The 27,047-nt window shown below is 52.8% G+C and overlaps 2 protein-coding genes across 2 annotated transcripts; one reads left to right on the top strand and one right to left on the bottom strand.

Moving 5' to 3' along the window:
* The first annotated feature begins 3,754 nt into the window (after positions 1-3,754).
* On the top strand, positions 3,755-14,446 carry LTK (leukocyte receptor tyrosine kinase). Its single transcript, XM_074235137.1, has 20 exons — positions 3,755-3,797; positions 4,843-4,979; positions 5,204-5,361; positions 5,731-5,881; positions 6,429-6,584; positions 6,666-6,828; positions 6,910-7,092; positions 8,213-8,311; positions 9,085-9,237; positions 9,887-9,982; positions 10,199-10,394; positions 10,687-10,777; positions 11,475-11,539; positions 11,821-11,950; positions 12,156-12,253; positions 12,499-12,591; positions 12,725-12,826; positions 13,061-13,195; positions 13,303-13,393; positions 13,731-14,446. The coding sequence occupies exons 1-20, from the start codon at positions 3,755-3,757 to the stop codon at positions 14,217-14,219; spliced, it is 2,829 nt and encodes a 942-aa protein (XP_074091238.1). The 3' UTR covers positions 14,220-14,446.
* Positions 9,559-26,387, bottom strand: ITPKA (inositol-trisphosphate 3-kinase A). The gene is given in 8 exon segments (XM_074235138.1): positions 9,559-15,786; positions 15,905-15,976; positions 16,080-16,181; positions 16,302-16,506; positions 16,650-16,866; positions 17,055-17,151; positions 25,871-26,200; positions 26,202-26,387. Coding segments are annotated over 8 exon segments (1,413 nt in total). The 3' UTR covers positions 9,559-15,582.
* Positions 26,388-27,047: the final 660 nt, after the last annotated feature.

Below are 27,047 nucleotides of genomic sequence, written 5' to 3'. Positions count from 1 at the left end.
TGCCCAATCACCCTGTAAAACATGTTTAAGTTCTTTTTAAGGGGGTTTTGGTGGAGGAAGAAATGTTTTATTTCATCGGCTTAGGCAATTCCTTTCACTATAACTTCTAACCTTAGAGAGGTGCTTGAATATCTTGCCCATGGCCACCTTGTCAAGTGTAGTCCAAAGACTTGACCCTAAATCCTTTCCAAGACCAGCTCCAGTCACACCACCATGCAGTCTTCATTGAAGTTTATGATCACATGAGGAGGTGGAGTGTTGGACTGAGTCAGGAAAACAGCAGACTCGGGTTGACTTGATACTAACATATGTAGACTGGCAGTAGCCTGAGCAGTGGGCTTAGAGCCTAGAAGACCTGAATTCAAATTTAGCCTGAGTCACTTCCTAGCTGTGTGACCCTAGGCAAGTCACTGAACCTCTTTGTAGGTAATAATGGCACCTCCCTCCCAGGATTGTGGGGATCAAACGTGATTAGATTTGTAAAGTACTGAGCATAGACAATGAAAGCTTATCCCTTTCTTCCAAGAAACTGGGCTTCAGCCCTCTTCTATGTAAAAGTATTTATTTCAAATGATTGCTTTGAGGTATTAAAAAATTTAAATGAATGAATGAATAAATGAGAAAGAATTAAAATTATAACCATATTAAGTTCTGAAGATAGGAACACAAATAGGCTTCCCTGCATTACAGGAACTTACATTCTATTTCTATTGGGGGAAACAGCATATACATACATATATATATGAGGCACGTTTTGGTCTCCAGTCTACCTCTCAGACTCCACAGACTCAAATTTGCAGGCTGCTTCTAGCTTATAATACCTACTTTCACCAATTCTTAGGATAGGATAGGGGTCTCCTAAAACAAGAGTCATCTAGTGAGTTGAAGAGCCAATAGACACAGCTCAAAGCAGACTATATACCATAGTAAGAATTGTAGCTACAAAATATTCTCCCTCCCCCATAAACCTAGGGTACAATTACCCAAATGAATATACATGTCACTGCAAAGAGGAGAAACAAATTTAGGCACCATCATCAGGATGTCTTATGCCTTTGGATACTACAAAACCTTCATGAAGAAAGGTACATCTCTGCTGGGTAAGATGTTTACTTGGAATCCCTAGGACTGCTGTCTCTATTACCAGGGCTAGTTCTTTCTTGATGGAATTCAAAATTGGCTCTGCTCTCAGCTAATTACTGTCTTGAATGTGCTTCTCTGTCTATGACTATCTGGGGTACAGGTGTTTCTATTCTTTGCTTTGAACCACTGAACCAAGGCTAGACAACATGGATGATGATGAGTTTGGTGAGGAAAAACAATAGCTCAGAGACATATTCCACAAAACCATTCCCTGCCTCCAAGACCTCACATTAAATCAGTCTTCAGGGCTTGGCAGGCTTAATCTTTTTTTTTGTTTTGTTTAAATGACTTTTTTTTTTAATTTTTCTATTACGAAGCATTTATTTTTCTTTCCTTTCCCCATTAAAAAAAAAGCAAAATTTTTGTGAACACAAATAGAAAAGCAAAACTAATTCCCACATTGACTCTATCCAAAAATATGTATCAGTCTACAATTTTTGTCCATTTCCTGGAATGATGGCCAGTTATAGTATCCATTAGTTTTCAAGTCCTGCAAAGATGTTCATCTTTACATCTGTTGTTGCTATCATATAAATTGATTTCCTGGTTTTGTTCATGTTACCCTGCATCAATTCATATAAATCTTCCCAGGTTTCTCTGAAACCATCCCTTTTGGTTTTTATTATAACACAATAGTCTTCCTTTATATTCAAATACCATGATTTATTTGAACCATTCCCCCAAATAATGAACACACCTTTAACTTCCAACTTTTTACCACTATATAAAGAGTTGTGCCTATGGACATATAAATCCTTAAGTTCTTGTTCTTTGGGTATAAGCTTAGGTCAAAGAGCATGCAGAACTAAGTAATTTTTTGGACCGAGTTCCAAATGGCTTTCCAGAATAGCTTATACCATTTTCACTCCAAAAGTACATTAATGGATCTGTTTTCCCAAAGCCTATTCAACATTGGGTTTTTTTTGGGGGGGGGGTCAATTTTTGCCAATCTGATGGGTATGAAGAGGAACCTCAGAGTTACTTATAATTTTCATTTTTTTAAAGTTTTTATTTAAGGCAATGGGATCAAGTGACTTGCCCAAGCTCACACAGCTAGATAATTATTAAGTGTCTGAGGCCAGATTTGAACTCAGGTCCTCATGACTCCAGGGGAAATTTTTAATTTTTCTAATAGTGATTTGCAGTCTTTTTTCCCCATATATTCAGGATTAGTTTTTTTAGGTCTTCAACCCATCAACTAGCTAGCTGCCCTTCCTAGTCAATCAAACTACACCTCCCCACACACTAGTAAACAGTGACAAGGCTTATATTATTTGAATATTTTTGACTTTCTGAAGTTAAGTGCACCAAATAATCCTGACTCTCTTAAGAGTTTACAATAATAATTTGGAACACAATACAATAACAATAGTAATTAGTATTTTTACAATGCTTTAAGATTTGCTTTAAGATTGTTTTCTCTTTTGATTCTCAGGACACACCTCTGTTGGGGAAGTACTGTTATTATCTATTAGACCATTACAGATGAGGAAACTGAGACTGAAAGAGGTTAATGACTTGCTGAGGTTCACATAGCTACTAAGTGTTTGAGGCAGGGCTTAAACTAGTCTTCCTGACTCCCCATTTCATGTCTTACAAAACTTTCAAACTCAACCTTGAGAGATAAGCAAGACAGGTAGTACCCTCATTTTAGAGTTGAAACAAGATTCAGAGAAAGAATTTACCCAAGTTCATACCAGGAGAAACTCGAACTCAGGTCATTTGATCAGGGTGCAAATCCTTTTATATGAAATGAACATGAGCAAAGGGGTGTATGGGGTGGGTGTGTAGGAGCAGGTGATATGCAGTGTCAGTTTGGGGCCACCAACTCTTAATCCAGAAACTGGATAGGATAGTCACAAAGTTAAAAAAAAATTACAGGGGTGGCTAGGTGGCACAGTGGATAAAGCACCAGCCCTGGAGTCAGGAGTACCTGAGTTCAAGTCTGGCCTCAGACACTTAATAATTACCTAATTGTGTGGCCTTGGGCAAGTCACTTGACCCCATTGCCTTGCAAAAACCTTAAAAAAAAATTACATCTCAGGGAACATAAAAAAACCACCACTCCATCTCACCATGGCCATCCCTGATGAAATTCCACCAGACGTCACTCCTGATATCGATGAGACGAGGACAGACTCAGAGACTCTTGTCTAACTGCTCTGCCTCTGAATTTCCTCCCATAGGTCACTCGGCACCCCTGCAACTGGGACACAAAGCCTCTCCCCATTCTTAACCCAATAATCCGAGGCATCCAAAGACCCGTCAGTGGTCAGCGTCTACGGTGATTTTTGGTCAGAAGTGGGAACTGGGGCGGCTAGATGGCCGCCTAGCAAAAATCTTTAAAAAAAAAAGTGGAACTGGTTCATTCTTCTGAGGACCTGGTTAGAGTCATATGCAGGAGTCTGGTGCAGACTCACTGCCCCCTCCGCTTGCCCAGCTCCTGAGCGGCTCCGGTCACGGGTCAGACGGGTGTGGCTGGGGCGGGCTCTAGGACCCTGGGGTACCCTGGGGCGGCTGGACACTCCTATAAGCCACAGGCCGTCTGACAGTCCAGTCCAGCTGCTGTGGAGTGCTTGCCCGCACCTGACTGGCCCGGGCGGGCGGGGTGATGGAAGGCCTGGTGCACTTGCTGCTGTGGCTCACCTCGGGGGGTAAGTACTGTCGCCGACCACCGACTCACCTGAGGGGACCCACCTGACCTCGCCCACCCTTCAGGAGATCGGGGCTGGCCTGCTCCCAAGCCCAGAAGCATCTACTTTCCTGCAACCTGCCAGGGTGGAAGCAGCAGACGGGGGGAGGGGGTCGTTGGGCAGGGTGAACACCTCCCGTGTTCACAATAGGGAGGCCTACAGTGGCCCGAGACACTCTCCTGGGATATCTCAGGGCCCCGGAGGGATCCGGGCCTTTCACTCGGAATGGACCCTGATGAGAACCTGAGGGAGGGGGGAGGGGGCTGGGAAGAATGATGTGAATGGGAACTGAGGACTGGTAGGGAGAGGGTCCAGCCTAGTGGTCACTGAGCTATTGGGATGGCACGTCTGCATCCTGCCCACCTGGAGCAACAGGTGAGTCAACCAATTCGGGGGCTGGAGAGGAAGGGGGGGGGCCTGAGGAGGGGTCAAAGGCTGAGGTGTTTGTTCGCCTGTGGTGAGGTCCCGATGCTTTTGCCCATGCCGTGGGGAATTTCCCAACCCCGCATTCTTCTTTCTGAGTAGATTTCTCCCGATTCCGCACCTTGCTTTGGGAAGGGAGGCCACTCTGTACTTCAAGATCAGGAATATTAGGGGTCAAACCCAAGGGATCTGACCACGCTCATTAGAATCCTCAAGGATTATCGAATTTTTGAGCCAGAACGAATCTTGGAGCTCCTCTAGACCAGGGTTCTTAACCTGGAATCCACAACCCCCGGCTAGATTTCCTGGGGTCCAACTAATATCTGTATACCTTCTCCTCTGCCGAGGAGGAGGAGGAAAAAGGAAATCACATCTTTATCTCATCATCACTGGTTTTCTGTAATCCGCTGTATTTCATTTTATTTGGGGAAGGCCTTCACAGGCCTCACGGGACTGTCAAAGAGTTTAAAGGACAGCGACAAGGCGGCGGCTAAGCATCTCTGATCTAGACCCGATCTTACAGACGAGGTTCAGGGTCACGCTGCCCCCCAGGGGACACCCCCTTTCTGGATTTCTTCTGCAGGCGCCGTGGTCTGCTCCTCGAGCCCCGAGCCTCCGCTCCCCTCCCCGCCGGGCCCGGCCCGGCGGCCTCCCGACCCCAGGCTGGAGCGGCCTGCGGGCACCCAGGAGCCGGCAGCTCCCCCCGGTCGTTCCGGTGAGGTCTCGGCTGGCCCTCCCCAGGCCTCCCAGCCGTTCTCCCCCCAGGCCCTGGCGCGTCTGGCCCCCATACCCCAGTTGGGTCTCCTAACTCCCGGGGACCCCCAAAAGAAACGCCCTAGGCTTTTCCAGACATCAGCGGTGAGAGGGCGTGGGTGGGCGGCGCGAAGCCTGCGGGCCCTCAGGACCCTCCCTTTCCCCTGCCCCCCGCCCCACTAGACCGGCAGTGGCAGTTCTCCACCTGCGGGGCGAGCGGGAGGCGCGGCCCCACGCAGGCGCAATGCGACGGGGCGTACGCCGGGAGCAACGTGGCGGTGACGGTGGGAGCGGAGGGCGCCCTGAGGGGAGTGCAGCTCTGGAGGGCGCCGGCCTCGGACCGCTATCTGTAAGTGGCCGCCCGAGTGACGGAGAGGGGAGCAGCAGAGCCGCGGGGCTGAGAGCTCGGCGGCCGTCGAACCTAGAGCCCCGGCCCCCCTCGTGCCCCCGGCCCCCTCGAGCCCCCGGCCCCCCTCGCGCCCCCGGCCCCCCTCGCGCCCCCGGCCCCCTCGAGCCCCCGGCCCCCCTTGCGCCCCCGGCCCCCTCGCGCCCTCCTCCCCGCTCACACACCCTGCTCCCGATCCCAAACTTTAGGGAGCCGGGCTCACGTCGGGAGAGCTCCCCCAAAGTCCCCGGGGCGGCCGAACCCCGACTTTGCCGCGGGGAGGGGCCGGGCCCCAGGCGGGGCGGCTAAGGGGCCGAGGCTGGCTTCCCACAGGATCTCTGCCTACGGCGCCGCCGGGGGCACGGGCGCCCAGAACCCCAGCTCCCGGGCGCACGGGGTCTTCGTCTCATCTCTCTTTACCTTGGGCCGAGGGGAGCCGCTCTACATCCTGGTGGGGCAGCAGGGAGGGGACGCCTGCCCCGGGGTGAGCACCGCGGGCCCGGGGCCGGGCAGCGGGGAGGGCCGGGGAGGGCCGGAGTGGGCCGGGGCCGGGGCCCGGCAGCGGGGAGGGTCGGGGTGGGCCGGGGCCCGGCAGCGGGGAGGGCCGGGGTGGTCCGGGGCTGGGGACGGAGTGGTCCGGGGCCGGGGCCGGGGACGGAGTGGTCCGGGGCCGGGGCCGGGCAGCGGGGAGGGCCGGGGTGGGCCGGAGGCGGCGGGGAGGGCCGGGGTGGGCCGGAGGCGGCGGGGAGGGCCGGGGTGGGCCGGGGCTGGGGACGGAGTGGTCCGGGGCCGGGGCCGGGCAGCGGGGAGGGCCGGGGTGGGCCGGAGGCGGCGGGGCCCGGCAGCGGGGAGGGCCGGGGTGGGCCGGAGGCGGCGGGGCCCGGCAGCGGGGAGGGCCGGGGTGGGCCGGAGGCGGCGGGGCCCGGCAGTGGGGAGGGCCGGGGTGGGCCGGAGGCGGCGGGGCCCGGCAGCGGGCAGCCGTCGGAAGCCCCCGTCCGTTCCCTCCCGGTCCTGCGCCTCCGTGCCGGCAGGGGAGCCCGGAGAGCCGGGACGTCTGCCTCGGGACGGCTGCGGCAGCGGAGGAGGAGGCGGCGGCGGCGGCGGCGGCGGGAGCTCCGGGGGCCGCGGCGCCCGGGCGCTGGGCTGGAGGGGGCGGCGGCGGCGGCGGCGCCTCCTACGTCTTTCGGGTAGGGCCCCTCGTGCTCCCGGCTCCAGGGGAAGGGGCCCCCGGTGAGCCAGCTCCCTGACGGCTCTCCTGCCCTCCTCAGCGCCTGCAGTCCGGGGAGCTGGAGCCGCTGCTGGTGGCCGCGGGCGGCGGGGGCCGAGCCTACCTGAGGAGGCCGCGGAAGAGAGGCGGACCGGGGCCGAGCCCCGAGAAGCTGGAGAACCGGACCTCGGCGCCCGCGGGGGGCGGGCGGGGCGGGGCCGCAGGTGAGAGGCGCCGGGGCCCGGGCCGGGGCGGGCCGCAGCCCGGAGCCGCGCGCTCCAGCCCCGGCCCTTGTGCGCCCGCAGGTGGAGGCGGCGGATGGACCTCCGGGGCGCCCTCGCCGCAGGGCGGCCGCGCGCTGCTGGAGGGGGCGGAGGGCGGCCCGGGCTGTCCCGGAGCCAGGGCCGCGCTGCGCTGGGCTCCCGCCGGCGGCTTCGGGGGCGGGGGCGGGCCCTGCACCGCGGGAGGCGGCGGCGGAGGCTACCGGGGTAGGTGACGCCCCAGCGAGGGGGGAAGGGGCGACTCGCCCTGTCCCGGGACACCTAGGACTTGTGGCATAAAGGACGAGCACCCCGTTGATTTGGGGCTGCGGGGTGAGGGGAGGAGGAGACGGCGACCAAACAGCAAAATGAACAGCACAGCATCTTCTCATTTATTGGACGTCTTCAGTTATAGTAGTGTTTACTTAATAAAAGTTGCTAAGAATATGACAAAAATAATAAAACCTGAAGCCCGTAAAAAAAATTCATCGAGATAGGATTTGATTTGTAAGAATTGCATCCACGGTACCTTGCACCGAGTGGGACACAGAAGCACCCACTCATGGCTTGATCGGGTTAAATGGAATCCACCCCTTGGCTTATTTTACTAAAGTTCATCTTCTGTCCTAAGGTATTCACTTGAGTAAAATTCTTGTGCCTGATTTAATTCTTCATGAGTGGTTTAAGGGGATCTAATTATTATGCTGTCGGTAATCAGTCGTTCCAGGAGATTACTGGTTAACATTCATATATCATGGACTCCCCCTTTGGCAGTCTAATAAAGCCTATGGTCCTCTTCTGAGAATCATGTTTTTAAATGCATAAAATAAACAGGATTGCAAAAGAAAACGATTATATTGAAATACAATCGTAAAAATGTTAAAAAGAAAAATTTTTCTGTAGCTTGTAAACGCTTCCATTTTCCCTGCTTTCTTTTCGAGGACCCTGCTCTGGGATCTACCAAGCAAAGGACATCTCCTGCAGCCAATAGAATCCTGATATACAGTCCTTTGATTTATCAAATTCATCCCTATGCTCGATATTTATTTGAATATGGCAGGGTTTTTCCTGGCAAACCCTGAATTCACACTACATCTTATTATAAGCGTAGTAAGAAGAGACCCATTCTTTAGAAGTATGAGATGCATGGGGTGGGGGGAATTTAATATGCATAGTCACACATTTGCAGGCAAATGATCTGGGTTGGCATTCCAGATATGATGTTGGTAATGTCACTTAAATTCCCTGGGTCTGAGTATTCTCATTTGCAAAATGACTGTCCTTAATGGCTTAAATCATATGATCTTTATCAGTCTGTTTCTCCATTCCTTCCTCCTTCCCTCTCCAGGGGGTGATACTTCAGAGATAGATGATCTCTGGACAGATGGGGAAGATGGTGTTTCCTTTGTACATCCCTACAGTGAACTCTACTTGCATCCTTTGAAAGGTAAAAGGCTCCCCTCTCCTCATATTCCTAACTTTTCTTGGAAGTCCTTAGCATGCTCAATGTGATAACAGCTGCATTTGTGTTCATTTCTGACTCTGTGACCCTTTTTGGGGGGCAAAGATAATGGAATGGTTTGCCCATTTCCTTCTCCAGCTCATTTTTACAGATGAGGAACCTGAAGCAAGCTGGTTTATGGGACTTGACCAGGATCACATTGCTAGTACATGTCTGAGGCTGGATTTGAATTCAGGTCTCCCTGATTCCAGGCATCTCTCTGTATCACCTAGCTACACCTAGCTACTTCTGCAATTAAAAAACTTTACATAGATTGTTTCATTTGTTCATCACCTTTGAGATAGAGAAAGGGCTATTCATTGAATATGCATCTAAGACAGGTTTGACTGACTTCAGGTCCTTTGCCGCATCCCTTATGCCACACTGTACTCCCATCAGAAATATTTGATCTGTGAGCCAAAGAGCAAAATCCATTTGGATCTGAAAAGTGCTTTGCTGCTGGGATGTAGGCTGTTTGCTAACTGAGGTTGGGAACTTCAAGGCTGCGCCATTCTCAGGACTGTTCTGATAACCTCTTATTTTGCCTGCAATTTTGACAGAAATTTGACACACATTAGACTCATGAGTATTATCTAATGGGAATGGCAAGAAGGGCTCTCTTTCTGCTTCTCCCCTACCTTGTGATGAGGTTTCCTTGGACTCCTCCCCTACCCTTAACTCCATCTTATGTTGACATCTCTTGTTCTGGTGCTCAACAGTCACAGAGAGCCATGGTGAGGTCCATATCAGGCTGCACCCCAACTGCAGCCACTGTCCTTTGAAAGAATGCCATTGGAAGGATGAACTCGAAGAAGCTGTTTGCATGTGCCCAGAAGGCACTGTGTTGCTTGGAGATAACATAACTTGCATAGGTACCACCCATCCCCTTCCCTACCTCTCCTCCAGGTAGATCACCTCATCCCAATCCCTCCTCTAAGAGCTTTCAGACAGGAGCACACACAGTCTGAGGTAGGGTATGCTAGGGTACAGGAAAGGTGGTAAAAAAAACTGCATTTCCTCATTGTTTCCTTCCAGCTGTGGGGAGGCACAATCCATTAATGATTAGATGGACCAAAAGCTTAACTCTGGCAGGATGACTGGGACTTTGCCCCAAGCTACCCAAATTTTGAAGAAGGGTGCTAACACTTTTAGTCCTTAAGCAACACAGAAACAAACATACTTAGAACCCAGCTGCCAAGTTGGCCCCCCTTGCCCCCACCCCTCAGACACACAAGGCAAGCTCTTCTCCAACCTGGCCCTGCCTTAATTCAAGGCTTTTATAGTGTCCCAGGATCTTAGCCATGTTCTCCATACTCACCACCTTAAGTGACACTTTGTGCCAACTACCCCAAAGTGCTAGAAACTGCTGTTTATGGTTGCAAAGTACCTAACCTTGAATAACCTTCTGGTTAGGAAGAACAAGTCCAGTTTCCAGGGAAGGGAACTCTTCCTTTCTGGGTGTTTCTCATATAGATGGGGGTGGGAGGGGAAATCTCTCCATAATTGGCTTTCTCTTCATAGAACTGTCCACTCCTCTGAGCCCTCTGATTCTGACCATGGTGGTGATGGTGGCTTCCATCCTGAGCCTTCTCTTAATCTGTGGAGGTCTGATAGTAGGTAAGGAGCACCCATTGGACTGCTCACATAAGATTTCATTATATTCTAGCTGGGCCGTTAGAAGGCAGAAGAGCCCAAGGGGGCTAACCCCAAGTGGGCAGGGCAAGGGGGTCAGAAGTTTCAGGAAGAAGTAGCATTCTTGGTGGAGGAGGGAAGAATGAGGTGATGGGTTTGGGAGTGTAAATGTGTGTACATCCCCATGCTTGCCATCTACAGCAAACCAGCAGAAGTGGTGGGGCTTTGGGGGGCCAAGGCTGCCAGGCTCCGAGTTCTCTCTCAGTAAACTTCGCACCTCAGCCATCAGAACTGCCCCCAACCCCAATTACTGCCAGGTTGGGCTTTGTCCACCCCTGCCCTTGCCACTCCCACCAGGGCTTCTTGAGGTTCCTAGAGGCAACATCACTCTGCTCAGGTGAGACTCCTCAAACCTGCTTCCCCACCCCCCTTATCCTTCCTTCAAACCCTTCACTACTCATTTTCCTCATCAGACAGAATTTTATTTTCCAGGACTTGAGTTTTAAAGAATTGGGAAGGTTTCATGGGGCCATTGAGAGAAAAGCTACCCCAGGTCCACCCAGCTGAATATGCAGTCAGTGCTCAATAAACAAACATCTGGTTCATGTTCATTCTGCTCAGTTGCAGATCCTTTGAGATTCTTCCCAGACTCCCAGGCTTTCCCCTGATTCTGACTTGTTTTCCTACAGAGCATTGGGACACGGTGCCTTTGGTGAGGTGTATGAGGGGTTGGTGCTAGGCATTGCTGGTGGCCCCAGCCCACTTCAGGTGGCTGTCAAGGTGAGAAGTCTCATCTACACTTAGGATGCTCATAAGATTACCTATGGAGTTGGTAGGAATACTAGAAGCTTTTGACTCCAATCCAATCATACTATACTTTAAGAAACTAGGGCAGCTAGGTATCGCCATAGATAGAGCACTGGCCCTGAAATCAGGAGGACCTGAGTTCAAATCTGGACTCAGACATTTAATAATTACCCAGCTGTGTGATCTTGGGCTTGTCACTTAACCCCATTACCTTTCAAAAAAAAAAAAGAAAGAAAGAAAGAAGGAAGGAAGGAAGGAAGGAAGGAAGGAAAGAAAGAAAGAAAGAAAGAAAGAAAGAAAGAAAGAAAGAAAGAAAGAAAGAAAGAAAGAAAAAGAAAGAAAAGAAATCAAAGCCCAAACTGGCCCAGGATCACCCACACTATACAGTGTTTGATAGTGGTCTTTCCATTACAGGATCTACTATCAAAGAAAGGTTTTAATGAAGGGTCTATTTTCTATCAGCCACTGTGCTAAGCACTTTACAAATATCACATTCAAGCATAACAACAAAGGAGCAAGGGCGGTGCCATATATGGGGAATTAGGGTCTAGAAAGGAGGATTTGGAGACCTGCTTCTCTTAGGTGATGTTGACACTGCCTTCTCCAGGAAGATCACAAAGTGATGGTGTCTCCCTCATTCAATCTTTTTTCTCTTTCCCCTTCTCCTTAGACCCTCCCTGAACTTTGCTCCCAACAAGATGAAATGGATTTCCTGATGGAAGCTCTTATTATCAGGTATCCCCTAGGGCATGACCTGATTGAGAGAGAAAGACCTAAGGGGAGGCAGTGACACACTTGACTCTATTGGTTCCAGAGGTTAATTGCCAGTATCTGGGGGACCCATAGAAGGGGCACCCCTCAGCCCATCCTCTCTAGTACCTAGAAAGTTGTGTTACTTGTGTGTATGGGTATATTGGCACACACATCTCTTTCTCTGCAAGTAACTAGTTTTGTGTCTGATTCTGTGTGGTTGGTTTGGTTTGTACACTTGCGTGTGGGTTTGTGTGTGCTCTCAGTAAGTTCAGCCACCAGAACATTGTGCGGTGTGTGGGGCTTAGCCTTCGGGCTACACCTCGACTCATCCTGTTGGAGCTGATGGCCGGTGGGGACATGAAGACCTTCCTGAGGCACAGCCGGCCTCACCTGGTGAGCATCCCTCCCCAAAATATCTGTAACCGTGATATCTTCTGAGTCACCCCCCCTTCCTACCCACTAACTCCCACTTGGAAACACTAAATTCCCTATCCAGCTCAATTAATATCTAATTCATCTTTGGATCCATCCTAAGGCCCCATCTCTCTAACCTTTGGATCCTTAGATGGAGTGACCCTCCATCCTCCCTTGGTTCTAGGGCCAACCTTCCCCTCTGACCATACAAGATCTACTTCATCTTGCCCGTGATGTGGCCCAGGGCTGCCACTATCTGGAAGAAAATCACTTCATCCACAGGTTGGGGAGACTAAGGGGAGGGAATACTGGCTCAGAGGGACACAGCATCTTAGCCTCAGGCCCCATGGAACCTTCAAGTCTGACTGTATACATCGCAGGTTGGGGAAGGCAGTTCAAGAGGAAGGAAATTTATTAGGAAGGAGGAACAAGGCATCCTTGTATTCCAGGGACTAAAAAAGGGTAGGGAGGTTGGGGATATCTATCAGGTACTTCCTACCCTGGAAACTGAGGCAATGGCTCTACAGGGATATTGCAGCCCGGAACTGCCTCCTGACCTGCAGTGGGCCTGACCGAGTAGCTAAGATTGGTGACTTCGGGATGGCTCGGGACATCTACCGGTGAGAGTAGTTGGATGATGCCTAAAGGAGGGAAAGAGGATGTACTTATAAATGGTTGGGATAGCAGGAACAGCGGGGATCACATGTCCTGCGGAGGATGTGCTGGCACCAATTTCATGCTTCCTTTTTATAGAGCAAGTTATTATCGAAAGGGAGGCCGTGCTATGCTACCTGTCAAGTGGATGCCCCCTGAGGCTTTCCTGGAGGGCATATTCACCTCTAAGACTGACTCCTGGTAACAGTATCCTATCAGCCCATCCCTAGGAAGAGGCATTTGGGGGCTGGGCTTTTCCTTTGCTTCACAGATGGGCTTATTGAAATGCAGCCCGAGCTGGTGCCCATCTAGGTCTGAACATGACCTGGAGTTGAGGGGGTTTGGGGAGAGCAATGGAATCCAGTAGCTTGAAGAGGAAAGTCTGAAGGTGTGTAGCCCAAGGTGGTGTCAGGCTGATTCCTGACTGTGGCACAGGTCTTTTGGGATCCTATTATGGGAGATCTTTTCACTGGGCTACATGCCTTACCCTGGTCGAACCAATCAGGAGGTGCTGGACTTTGTCATTGGAGGAGGCAGGATGGACCCACCTCGGAGTTGTCCTGGTCCTGTGTGAGTAATGGGTGCTGCCATCAAGTGAATGATGTCCAGAGAGGTGGGGGTGGGGGAGTCCTTAGCCAAGCAGTGCATCAGGGCAGTAATACCTAGCTTCACTCTAGGTACCGGATCATGACCCAGTGCTGGCAACATCAGCCTGACCACAGGCCCAACTTTGCTAGTATCTTGGAACGGCTCCAGTATTGTACCCAGGTTGGATGGCTTTCTACTGCTTATTCTCTGGGGTACTAGGATTATAGACTTTAAAGCTTGACAGGACCTGGGAAACCACTAAATCCAACCCCCCTCCCAGACCAGATAAGGAAAGCAAGACTCAGTCATGTGATTTGCTCATCACACTAGTGGGATTCAAACCAAGGTTCTCTGATACCATAGCCAATGAATGCTCTTTCCACTACACTGTGATACATCGCCTATGGAAGTCTTGGGTCACATATAATGCAAAAGAGGCTTCCTGAATCCCCAAGTAACACTTAGCCACTTTCTCCATAACAATGAAGTTAGACTCAACCATCCCCTTCCATTCCAGGACCCAGATGTGCTGACCACACCTCTGCCAGTGGACCTAGGTTCAACCCCAGAAGAAGAGGGGACCTCTGTGCTGGGGAATGGTTTCCCACATCCCCTAACTGCTACCAACAGCAGCATGAACACTCCCCAACTTCCAGAGCTACAGGTTGACAATCTTGAGGCTTGGGGAATGAGTCTCCCTAGTTTCAAGCCCCTTAAACCTAGGGGGCTCCAGCTGCTGGACAAGCGGCAGAGTCTATGGAATCCCACCTATGGGTCCTGGGCCTCCCCAGGTGCTGAGGGTGAAGACTCAGGCATTGAAGAGAGCAGCACTTCCTCTCCCAGTCCCTCCCCTACCTTTCCGGGTCACCCAAATCGAAATGCCCTCTTGCCCCTGACTCACCGACCCGAAACACGCATTGATGGGTTAAGTGGCTTATCAGGGTGGGAGCTGGGAGACAAATGGGGAGTCTCTCAGGCTGCCATGGAGGGACCTAGTCCATCATAAGACAGCTTGACCCTGCTTCGGTGAGAAATGCCCCCCACTTCTTCCCTCACTCATACCTTCCCCAATGACCTGTGGGCCAGAGCAGCAGCTCCCAGTCCTTGCTGCAGCTCTTCTTTCCTGAAGGTATGGCAGGCCTGGTACTCCAAACTGGGGGTTCTTTTACCTTTGCTGATTCTGCTCTGAACTTGTATCTATAGTGCACCAGAATAAAAAACTAGGTTATTGTCTTGGAAGGATTGGGTAGAGTCAATTTATCAGCTAGACTACATTGCTTCTTGCCCAAGTGAATGGCTACAGTCTGGACTAGAAAAGACAAGTTTGGGTGTACAGCTACAGTTTCAACAGTTGCTGTTCCCATCTGGCTGCTTCAGGATGGCTTTAGACCTCACCATCCTTTTCCTCCTTCAAAGACTTCGCCCTTGCTTCTAGTCTTGGACAGACAGTATTGGAGAGAAAGGGATGATAGGGTTATAAAGATTACAGATTACAAAGACCCCTCTCCGATTTACAGATGAGGAAACTGAGGCCTAGGGTTCACTTGCTCTGGGTTACACACAAAAAAAGTTGTTTTTTTCTTTCAGTTTTTGCAAGACAATGGGTTAGGTGACTTGTCCAAGGACATACAGGTAATTATTAAATGTCCCAGGATGTATTTGAACTCAGGTCCTCCTGAGTCCTCCTGAGTCCACACGGTTGGTGTTCTCTAGCCACTGCGCCACCTAGCTGCCCCAAGGAATGAGTCTCTGAGACAAGATTGGACCTATAACGCCATCACCTTTAGTCTTTGTATTATATCATGCCGCTGGTCATATCAGGGTTTGATAATAGCCAAGGATCCTTTCAAATCCTAAATTTTTGGATTCAACAGGAGTCGAGTGGGGCAAGGAGACACGGGATCCCACAACAGGGAGTTTTATGGGAAAGGGAAGGGAAAGGAGGGGCACCTGGCACCTCGTGCCTCCCCGCTAGTGTTGAAAGGCTGGACCATATAGGTCGGTTGTGAAATAAAACTCCCAAATCGACTGCCTTCCTCCCCGCCCCCCCAGACCCAAAGGGCTCAGCTGCAGTCCCTCTCTCCCAGGGAAGGGCAAGGGAAAGGAGGAAGGAAAAGAAACGTTTGCTCCTTCCTCCCGATTAGTGTCGTTCCTCTTTAGGAGGGCCGGAGCTCTGGCAGATGAGCATTCCCGGCCGTCAGTCTAGCTGCAGGCTCCTATCCCAGGGGAGGCCGGCAGCACCGCAGGGTCTCGGAATCCTGGCACGGCAAACCCGGATTCCTTAAGTCCTGTGCATGCAAGACCAGCGGGCAGCGGGAGCCCGAGGTCTGTCCGACGGCGGCCCGAGGAGCTCCAGGGCGGGACCAGCCTCATCTCTCAGCCAGGCTCGCCAGGATGCTGATGAGATTGTCCAGCCCCAAGAGGTATCCGTCCTCTCGATTGCCTTCTTCCCAGGGCCGCCTGTGGTCCAGGTACTGGCCGTCCGGCAGCTGAGTGGTTTTGCCGAAGTCAATGAGCCACACGCCCGTGCGACGGCTGTGGTCGTGCACGAAGAGAAGGGAGCTGCCGATGACCTGAAAGGGAGGACGCTCAGCGCCGCCGGGGGCGGCCCGGCTCCACCCCGACCCCCCCCCACTCCCACCCCGGCTCCGCTCCCACCCGCTGCAGCCCACCCGAGCCCCGGCTCCTCACCTCGTGTCTCCGGAAGAACTCTGACACGCCGAGAGTGTCTCGGATCTGCTGCAGACGGTTCAGATATTTTCTCTGGACAGGGGAAGGAAGGGTCCGGGTCGAAAAGAGGGAAGGGGAGAGAGCAGAGGAGACGCCAGCTGCTGCCCCCCCAGCCCCGCCCACCCCCGGGTCTCACCAAGACCTCGGCATCCTCTTCGACAAACTCAGCGAATACGCGAACCACCTGCTCCCGGCTTCGGGTCGTCTTGAAGTCGGTGCTGCAGGAGCCGTCGGCTTTCTAAAGCGAGTGGGAAGGGAAGGGGAGGGGAGTGGGCTCAGCTGGGCCTAAGGGTGAGAAGTGGAAGGGCTGGCGAGGCCGGGGGGGGGGGTCTGGGGGCGGCGCAGGTGCGAGGCTCACCTTGATGCCCTCGATGCGGAAGCCCAGCGTGGTGCTGGAGCTGATGCCCTCCCGCCACTGCATGTAGCGCGGCTTGGTGACGGCGCGCTGCGCGTGCTCCTCCTCCGTCGGGGCCTCGGGGTCCACAGCCACCATCTTCTTGTACATGTCCTTGCGAAGCTTGGGCCGCTCCCGCGCCTTGGTCAGCTCTTCTTCCAGGTAGGTCCTGCCGTAGAGGGGCCGTGAGGCGGCAGGCGGGAGGCGACGGGCAGGAGCCGGCGGGGTCTGAGCTGGGCGCCCGCCGGGCACGGCCCCTCCCTCAGCCCCGTGCCCTCCCCGCGGTGCTCTGGCCACTCGGCGGGCGCTCACCTGACGCCCATCTTGCAGTCCAGCACACAGGGCCCATCGAAGCCTGCCAGCAGGTCCTGAAGCTGCAGGTAGCTCTCGCCGTCGCGCTCCACCACGCCGTGGAACGTGGGCACACAGCCCCGGAGCGCGTCGCCCATGAGCCGCGCCAAGCAGCTGCGCTCCGGCTCAGAGCAGCGCTTCAGGATCATCCCATTGGTGCCTGCAGCCTTGAAGCTTCCTGGGAAGGGAGAGAGGGTCGTGGATCAGGCCTCCGCCCAGTCAGCAGGGTGGGGGAGGCGAGGCCTGGCAGGCCTCCAGCGCCCAGCTTGACCTCCATCCCTGACCCACGCGCCATCCCGGCGGCCAAGAGGCAGCCAGTGCCCTCCTCTACTCAATGCCCGCTTCTGCTCCATTGCGGCTCCTCACCCGTGTGACCCGCCAGCTGCACCCAGGCGTAGCGCTTTCTGAAAGGGCTGATCACCGGCAGGTTCACCATAGTCCGGATCTTCTGCCAGGGGTTTCTCTGAGGAAGACAAGGGGATAGGAGTGAGGTCTGGTCCTGGTGGATGGAGCTCTCAGCCTTCCACACTTAAATGCCATGCCTCCTGGCCTCTCCCCTGGGGTCAGATTCCCGACCCCTTCCATCCACAAGTCAGAGAGCTTTCCAGCTCGGCCGGGACACCAGGAGAGAAGGTCTCATGCTACCCACCCTACACGTTTTAGTGCTGCGGTGGAGATTAGGAGGGAGGGAGGCAGGACTCCCGGCACAACTACACCTTGGGCCCTGGGTCCTACTCTCCTTGTGTCCTCTTTTCCACTTTAGCATCCGGTGTAGGCCTTGGCTCTTTCTTATCTGAAAGCGGTCGTGGGCATTGGAGTTCTGCCACGTGGCTAGGGACCATAGGGCAGTAAGAGAGACCAAACCACCCAGCGTCCCATAGCCAGCCTGGATAGGATTGGCATCAGAGCTGGAGCAGCCCCAGGGGCTGAACAAAATGAAGGAAAGGGGATGTTTGTGGATACATACACTCAGGTCCCAGTTTCAACTGTCCTTCCCCCATTCCTGCTCCTTCCACTCACCCCGCTCCAGATCTTACCTTCCTGAAGCCCAAGGAAGGATCAGTCTCCTTCCCCACCCCATCCACCACACCTCTACATCTTCCCTCCATAAAAACGTAGGATCCCGGTCTCTAAGGGCGTTTATAAAGTGACCTAATTAATCAATCAACAATCATTTTATGAAGCTCCTACAATGTGTGTGTGGGGGGGGGGGTGTCGACAAGAAGTAAAGACATACGAGTAATTACTACAAATATGTAGAAAGATACAGACACATTTAACAGACCCATGAGTCTATCGGCATAGAAAGATTTTCTGCATGGCTACAGACTGGCCTCATCTCTCCATTTTAGTCCTAGAGAGTTGCTTGGGGCGTTGATAATGGCTAATAGTGTTTATACAAAAAATAAAATTTGCAAAGAGCTATCTATATATTATCTAATCACTGAGAGGTTTAAGTGCGTGGCCCAGGGTTACACAGTTACAATGTAATGCGATGTGTGTCTCTTTGGGGGGGGGGGGGAGGTAATTGGGAGTACTATGCTGGCGCTTGAGCTAAGGTTTGAAGGAAGCTAGAATTCTGAGGAGCGGAGCTCTCCTCCCGAAGGAGGGCTTTCCTGGCCCGGGGTACCGAAAATACAAAAACAAGGGAAAATGGTAGGGCATTCACTGGCAACAGTAAAGTAGGTTTGTTTAATTGGAAAAGTAGAGGGTGAGAAAGTAAATGGTGTTCTCTTCCCCGATATAGGCTTTTTAAAAAAGTGAGTTTAGAGTCTGAAAATGAGTTTTGATTTATCAGCAGCCTGAAGTACAGGAAAGAGTACTGGAACTGCAGCCCAGAAAGACCTGAATTCGAACTGGACTCCGCACATGAGCTGTGTGACCTCGGTTTCCTCATCTTTGAAATAAGGCTATTACTATCAAATGACCATCTTAGTGGTCAGATCCCTCCCCTTAAACTGCCCAGTTTTGACATGATTATATCAAGTGCTTTTTAAACTTTAAAAGCATGATCATATACCTATTTAAGCTATCTTACAAGCATCTAGGTGGCTAAGTGGATAGAGCTCTGGGCCTAAAGTCGGGAAGATATGAACTCAAATTCAGCCTCTGATCCTCACTAATCGTGTTCACAGAGATAGAAATGGCAAACAACTCTAGTATCTTTGTCAAGAAAAACCACAGAGTCACAACAGCCGGACACCACTGAAAGAGGAGGATATCTTACATGACAACGGTTGAAAAGATCAAATGAGATGATTATGTTAATGCTTTATCAATCTTAAAATGTCATTTATTATCTGGAGCCGATGACCTGTGCTCTTTATCCCCACTCTGTCATTTGCTGCCTAAGTGATCAAAGAGAAATCACTTAAAAACCTCTGGGCTTCTATCTGTAAAATAATAGAGTTGGACTAAGGTCCTGAACAATTCTAATTTTGTTGGGTTTTTTTAATTAAATATCAGTTTTGGGAGGTTGAAAGTAGAACCTGGGGTGCATTGTTTAGAGGAGGAGGTTCCATCATCTCCTTGTGAGAATCTTGGCAAATGATTGCTGGCATCAGCAATCAGACCAGACAGACATTTATCAAATAATACTCTGAGATCAAAGAGGGATGAATAATCAATTTACTGGCTAGGGATCACTGCCTCATCTAAAGAAATGCATTTCATTCATTTATTTGCTTGTTTGTTCATTCATTCATTCATTTACTTTTGCAAGGCAATGGGGTTAAGTGACTTGTCCAACATCACACAGCTAGGTAATTATTAAGTGTCTGAGGATGTATTTGAACTCCGGTCCAGCCAATTTCAGGACTGGTGCTCTATTCTATATTTTCTTTAAAAAAATAAATTTATTGATGTTAGCATTCATTTAAAAATATTAAAATTCTCTCTTCCTCCAGAGTCCCTTTCCTACTCGTTGAGAAGGCAAGCAATATGATATTGATTATACATACAAAACCAGGCAAAACATATGAGAATGTGTTTCTCTTGAGGAGAGTACTGAATTCAACTGTTCCAGGGGCTGATCTGGGGTAGAAGGAGCAGTTTCAATAGACCTTTGGGTAGGGAATCTCTATCATTCAGTCTCAGGAGGCTAGCAACCTAGCCACTCCTCACAGTCTATGAACTGATGTCACCTTTGTAATCCCTCTCCAATACAACCCCCCCTCCTCTTATATTGCCACCATCCTGATACAGGCCCTCGTTTTCTCAATTCAAATAGCCTGCTGGTTGGTCTGCATTTCAATTCATCCTCTCTCCATTCAGTCACCAGAGATTTTCCTAAAGCACAAGTCCTTCCTCATCACAACCCCCAACCCCTGCTCAATTAAAGTCCAATGGTATCCTATCATCTCTTGGATTAAATATTTTTAAAAGTCTTTTGTTTGGCATTGAAACAGAGGTGTTGCCTCACCTCTCCAATCTTCTTACACCTTAAACAAAGCTCTACCACCCCACTCCATGTACTTTTTGATTTAGTGACACTGACCTCTTTCTTTACTGTTCCTGATACAATAGTGGGCAATTTCACTGGCAAAGATATACCCCCTACTAGTTGCCCTCCATCTCTGTTTTCAGGATTTTAGGGCTACCTTCAAGTCCCAGCTAAAATCCCAGCTTCTATGGGAAGTTTTTCTCAAGTCCCCAATTCTAATACTTAATTCTCTGCTGATTATTTCTTATTTATCTTGTATGCAGCTTATTTATATGTTGTCTCCCCCATTTGACCTGCTTCTCAAGGGCAAGGACTGCCTTTTGCCTTACTTTGTATCTTCATTATTTTGTACTGACATATAGAAGGTAAATTCTTATGGACTGACCAGAGGAAAAGTTCTAACCACTAAAATTTGGTGAAAATAGTCCTTCTTGGCAGCTGGGTGGTGCAGTGAATCAATCACTGACCCTGCAGTCAGGAGGACCTGAGTTCAAATCCAGCCTCAAACACTTAATAATTACCCAGCTGTGTGACCTTGGGCAAGTCATTTAACCCCACTGCCTTGCAGAAACCTAAAAAAAACCAGTACTTCTTAGGGACTCTATTCAACCTATTCATGATGATTGATCAGTGATGTTTTCCAGGACTGGGGAATACATAGGCATAAAAACACACAGAAGTCAGTGGGAATCTTGGTGACACAGAAGGAAAGCACAGGAGCTTTAGGTTCAAAGAAGCTGATTTCCACTCTTTACTCAGTTCACTTGCTTCCTGTGTGATCTTGGGCAAGTATCTTTTCCTCTCTGAGCCTCAGAGGTTCCTCACCTGAAAAATGTGGGGGCTAGGCTACATTACCTCTTCAAGTCTTTCTATCTCTAAATTTAAGATCCTAAGAATTAACTTCTACTCATTCTTTTAATTTACTAGTTTGTGACCTTAGGCATGCCATTTAATCTCACGGAGACTATTTTTATTTCCTCACCTGCAAAATGGGGTTAACAACATACCTGCCTTACCTATCTTACATGCTTAGGGTGGGGATCAAAAGAAATACTGCAAGAAAAAAGCCAAGTTAGGTTAACTCCATTGCTATCAGATAAAAAACGAACCCCTTCTAAGTGTTCCCTCAATTATGTGGGTCAGGTATTGCACTTTTGCCTGGAGAGAATTTTCAGACCCAGAAGGAAGTGACTACAAGTCACTTTCCTCTCCACAACAGCAAATGGATGTAGTTTGTCTCATGGTCCCCTCCCACCTCTCTGGATCCCTTCCCCTTTGCAGCCTCTAAGTGCTCCAGTTCTTCACTGACTTTATTGGCCAGTTAGGCCTCCACCAGGATCAGCCCTTCCTCCTTTCCTTTCCATCCCCCACTATTCTAAAATTACCTGCATTTCCACTGTGCCATCAAATCAAAGTCTCCATTCCCACAGGTAAGGAGAAAGCAATTTGCCTAATCAGATCAAGTAATTCACTTTTCACAGACCTAACCCTCCCTTGAGGGTATTTGCATTTGAAAAAAGGAGCTTTTGGACTATTCAGATGAATCTCTAGTTGTTAGGAAGTGGGGAAAGTGTGGAGATGGAAGGTGGCCCAGGGACTAAGAAAGCACATAGTGGAATCTAGAAGACCTGGATTTTATAGTCTTTCCACAACCCAGAAAAGATGATGTGACCTAGGGCAAGTCATTCAAGACCCTAATGCCCCAGGCACTTTCTGCATTTATAGAGGGAGCTAAAAAAAAGGGAAAGAGTAGCGGTGATGGTGTGCAGTGGATAAAGCACCAGACTTGAATTGAGACTTGAATTCAAATCCAGCCTCTGACACTAGTTGTGTGAGCCTCAGGCAAAACACCTAACTACAATTACCTCTAAAGAAGTGGGGGGGGGGGGAATCAGCAGAAAATAATATGGATATAGTTTTGAGCCAGGAAAGCCCCCTGCCTCTTCACTAGCTCTGTGCTCCCCTAATCCATCCCAAGTCAGTACCGAGCAGAATCATACAGGCACTTCTAAGCATATGAAGATTCCTCACATGACTGATTGCTCTTCCATAAGTAAGTAGGGGTGGAAGGAGAGATTCAAGCAGAAGACTGCATGGTGAGATTCGGTTCAAGTTCTTCTGCCACTTCTGGTGATATGACCTTGGGCAAGTCACTTCCTCCTAATTCCATTTATAAAAGGGGGGGATTTCAGGAGGTGATCTTCAATCTCCTTTCCAGCTCTTGGTCCTTGCTCCATTACTCTGACTTCATCCAAGTCCCAGTTCCTAATCCTTCACCATAGTCTTCAGACAGTCACAAAGTTTAGGAAAAGACTGCAAATTGGTCAAATCCCAACTCCCCTCACACCAAGACCTTCTCCTCTTCCAGGATGGCTTTGCATCGCAACTTTTAGGCTCAGCAAGATTGTACGAAAGGTCAGAGATGTGTCCAGCTTTCAAGACACTAGGCTTCCAGGATCAGGAGCCGTAGGTATAGATAGGGGTATGCTCCTTGGCTGGTACAGATACACAAAGAAACAAACCTACACCCCTGTTCCTGTGCAAGCCCTCGCCCTTGCACGTCTGCTCCCCGCCCTCCTGAAAGTAGTTTCCTGGCACAACCCAAGTTGGGACAAGGAAGGGGCGGGGGGACCTGAGCTGACTGTTGTTGGTAACCCCAGCCTGCATCAAAGCCCATGAACAGCAGAAGCCAGCTCCAGTCCGGCCCAGGCTGGGCAGGTACAGCTATGCTGGGAGCCCGAACAAGACTGGGCTAGAGTCAACAGGGGAGCCCGTACCCTTCTGGTGTTGGGGAAGCCGGGCCGAACCTGGGGGCCCCGCCTCCCAGCGCATCCGGCCCCTTCCCCCGGCAGGTGCATCCTCTCCGGGCGCAGTTTCCTGCCTGTGGCCAGGGTGATGTTGAGTCGAGTTCAGCGCCGTCGGGTCCCAGGGTAAACCGTGGTGTGAGAAAAGGTAGAAGGGATCCCCACAGTCTCGACTCAAGCCAGGGGGCAGGAGCAAGGCCTCGAAACTCCCGAGCGGGAAGGCAAAGTCCGCCTGTGTCCCTCCCCCGTCCCCCAGGCAGCTTCGGTCAACAGTCCCCAGCTCCCTTATCTCCCGCCACCGCTGTTTGCCTTCGGGGAGGCCCACTGCGAGGCTGGGGGATGGTAGGAGATTGGGGAGAGCCTAGAGCTCCCAAGGCCCGGGACCATTAAAAGACCTCTCTGTGCCTCACCCGGCAGGACTGAGAGGGATCCGAGCCAAAGGCACCCCACCACCACCACCACTAGTCCAGCTCTCTGGCTTCTTCATGACCCACACTTCCGCAGTACCGTGTCCTCGAGTCCAGGTAGGAAGGAGGCAGGTGAGGGAGGGGGAACAGCGAGTGGCTGCCCCCGTGAGACCCTCCTCGAACCTCGAGCACCCACCGGCTGCGCCCCCGCCTGCCTCTCAGCTGTCGGGTTTGAGTGGCACAGCGGCCGCCCCCGAACTGCTGCTACTGCATTTCGAGGAGGGGGGATGGGAGCAGAAAGGGGAGATGAGTAAGACCTGGAGGGAAGAAGACCTAAAGGGTCCAATGGTCCCATTCCGAGGTCGTCCACCCATACACATTCCTCCTGTGGTCTCCTAGTTTCTAGTTTCCTATGCGACCAGGCGACATGAGGCCTTTCCAGGCTTTTGGCTGTACCTCAGTTCCTAGAGCAACCTGTCGTGCTCAGGCACACCTTGGCAAAGTGTGTGTGTGTGTGTGTGTGTGTGTGTGTGTGTGTGTGTGTGTGTGTCTATTCAGGCGCACGCGCATCCCTCTAAGAAGATTTATATTCCTTTTGTCATTAACCCCCTCAAAATTCCCAGGAGACTGGTATTTTTAGCCCTGGATGCTGGGGAATTGAGTCACGGAGAGATTACGTGACTTGATCAACAACGTACACCAAGTTTGCCACAAACTCAGGCACAGGACCTGGAATGTTTTAAGCATAGGACTCCGTGGCTAGGTCTGCCTCTGCACCCCACCATTCCTACCCCCTGCCCTATCCCTCAGCCCGGCTCCTGAACTCTTGCTTCTAAATCGCCAATCGCCAGAGAAGCACACACACACACACACACACACACACACACACTCTCAGGGTAGGCCAGGAGACACCTGGGCCAGAAGAGCCAGAAAGACCAGGTGCTGAGAAAGAAGCCTGCTTTGAACCGAAGGATCCTAACCTCTCTCTCTCCTCTCGAGTTCAAGTGAGTGCCCCCGACTTCTCTCCTCTTCTTCCTCCACCCTAACCCCACCGCCTGGGACTCTTATGTAAGCTCGAAGATGGATCAGCTCCCTCATTCTGATCTTAGTTATGAAACCTGGGCACCTATTTTAAGTATTCTATGGTGCTTTGGTCAGAAAGAGAAAAGGACAGGAGAGACCTCTCCCCATTTGGGGTCCACACGCGTGAATGCAGAGTCCGGCACCCACACACGAGCAATGACACTAGGAGGAGGTGGGCTCCGCCCAACCAGTCCATGAGAGCAGAGTAAGACTGAACCCCCATCTGTGATCAAATCCCTAGGCCTGCTTACCAAAAGGCAAGATCTGCATGTGTGGAAGGGTCGAATGTGTTTCAAGTAGTGGCAGGGATGGGGAGCTCTGATTCCTGTTTTCCCATTTCCAGAAGACTCCAGCCAAAGCAGAAGCTAGAGAGAAGGTGCTTCGCCTCAATTTACCTCTTTGTAGAACGATCCCCTCCCCTCCAGCGAAATAGGGTTTTGAGTCACCGGAGGACTTTTGCAAGTCGAATCCCAAGGCCTGGACTGGGCCAGGGAAAGGGGAGTCACCTCACTTAGTCCTCCCCCAACCCAAATGGTCCCTTGTTCCCACGTCAGGGAATAAGCTGCCTGCCGGGAACCCAGAGCAGACGGTGGCGGTTCTGAGTGCAGAAGCCAGGAGAGCCACTCCACACCCACTCGGGAGAGAGAAACCGTAGCAACAGCGGAGGATGGTTAAGGCAACGTCCTGGGGTGGGGGTGGGGGGTAGCACCCTCCATTCCAAGAGCTCCTGAACCCTGGCATGAATAGGACAAAGTGAGCCTCTCCAGTACCCGGGACCCCTCCCTCTGAGAGCCTGAACTGCTGGAATATTATATCGCGCTTCTCCACCATTCACTTCAATGCAATAAATATTTATTAAACGCCTACTGTGTGCCAGGCCCTGTGTTAGGCGTTGAGGATGTAGCTCCAAATTCAAGTTCTTCTTTCCAGAGCTTACAGTCACTTGTGGCGGGGGAGAGAATCAAACTTGGGGGGGCTGGGGCTGCTGACCCCCTACTCATTCTCCCAATACTCCGCCTGCAGCTGAGGCGCTGCCAGGGTGGCCCGTCCCTTGAAGAAGTTTCTGAGACCTAGCCCGTTCTGACATTCCCGGGGGCTCTGGGGTCCTCCCTCAAAACCTAGAGGGACCAGTCGGCCCGGCCTGGCCCGCCCACTCCCGGGTGGGGAAGCTCAGCTCTAATTTTCTCCTGGTTTAACCGACAGGCGTCTGGGGCGCGCGAGCGGCAGATGCCCCGAGAGTGCAGTCGGGCTGGAGAGGCGGGGGCGCCGGAGACCCCTCCTGGGCAGCCCCGGCATTCGGCTTCCTGTCTTTGCTCGGACGCTCCGGGGGTCCCCTCCAGGGGCGGGGGACAGGTCCCGAGGGCGCAGCCCCCCGCGCCCGCGCCTCTTCTCGCCCCACCCCGCCCCCCAGGCCGGCCCTGCCCCGCCCCCGCCCCCTGCCCGTACCTGAACCACCTCTTCGCTCTGCTCCAGCTGCACGTTGCCGCGGCTCCGGCTCTCGCTGTCGCTCAGCAGATCGTCCTCGGAGTCCTCCGGCAGCGACGAGGACCCGGTGGAGGAGACGGACGAGGTGGAGAGGCGGCGGGGCTGCTGCAGGAGCGCGGGGCCCGCCGTGCGGAGGCAGCGCCCCTCCGGCTCGGGCGGCCCGGGGCTGGCCGGGGTCCCGTCCGGCTCCTCGGGCGTCACCGTCAGCTGGGGGATCATCACCGGGGCCGGGGCCGGGGCCGGGGCCGGGGCCGGGGCCGGGCGCGACAGCCCGTTGGGGACCCGGCCCCCCGCGCCGCTTGCCCCGGGGAGCCCGAGGGCCCCCGGCCGCCGCCGCCGCCGCCGCCGCGGCGCACCGAGCCTCGAAGAGCAGGCGCAGCTCCCCGACGCTCCGCCGCGGGGCCCGAGCCAGCGCCGGGCTGCCGTGCCCGGGGTCCCCCGGCTGCGCCATGCCCGCCGGGCCAGCGGGGAGGGTCATGTCCCGGGCGGAGCAGCGGAAGCCGAGCCCACCAGCCCGCGGCGCCGCGGGGACTGGGGACTCTGGGCGCTCGCGGCTCCGGCCGCCCCGGGGGGCGGGGCTGCGTGGGGGCGGGGCGGGGCCGCGCGGGCCCCGCCCCCTGCCCGCTCCTTTCATTTTCGGAGGAGCCTGGGGCGGGGCGGCGGCGGCGGCGGCGGAGGGCGGGCACAGGGCGGGGCCCAGCTCCACCCGCGCCCCGGGAACCCCCGCGGGGGGCTGCGGGCGGGGCCCAGGAGGAGGCGCGAAACCCGGGCCGGCCCCGCCCCCTCCTCCCGCCGCTCGGGCTCCGCCCCGGTGTCTGGCCCAGGTTACCTGCGAGCCAGCCTGGTCCCAGCTCCGGGCCGGGGCGGCTCCGGGGGGGTGCGGACCCTCGGCCCCAGGCCGCGCGCCTTCACCTCCTGGCCGGGGAGAGGCGGGGCGGCGGCGGCACACACCTTGCTCCGTCCGTCCGTCCGTCGGTCCGGACGCCCATCATCCCCTTAGCCGCCTCGGCTCTCGCATTCCTCGGCTCGTCCTCGCGAAAATCGTGTCCCACTCCCCGTGTCTTCAGCGCTTTTCCGGGCTCTGAGGCCGCCTCGCCGCCTCCCCTTGTTCCTTTGCCTCCCGACTCCCTTTCGGGGC

Source organism: Macrotis lagotis, chromosome 4 (assembly GCF_037893015.1).
Source record: "Macrotis lagotis isolate mMagLag1 chromosome 4, bilby.v1.9.chrom.fasta, whole genome shotgun sequence".
In the NCBI taxonomy this organism is placed as follows: domain Eukaryota; kingdom Metazoa; phylum Chordata; class Mammalia; order Peramelemorphia; family Peramelidae; genus Macrotis; species Macrotis lagotis.
This window is presented reverse-complemented; position numbering and strand designations above follow the sequence as displayed.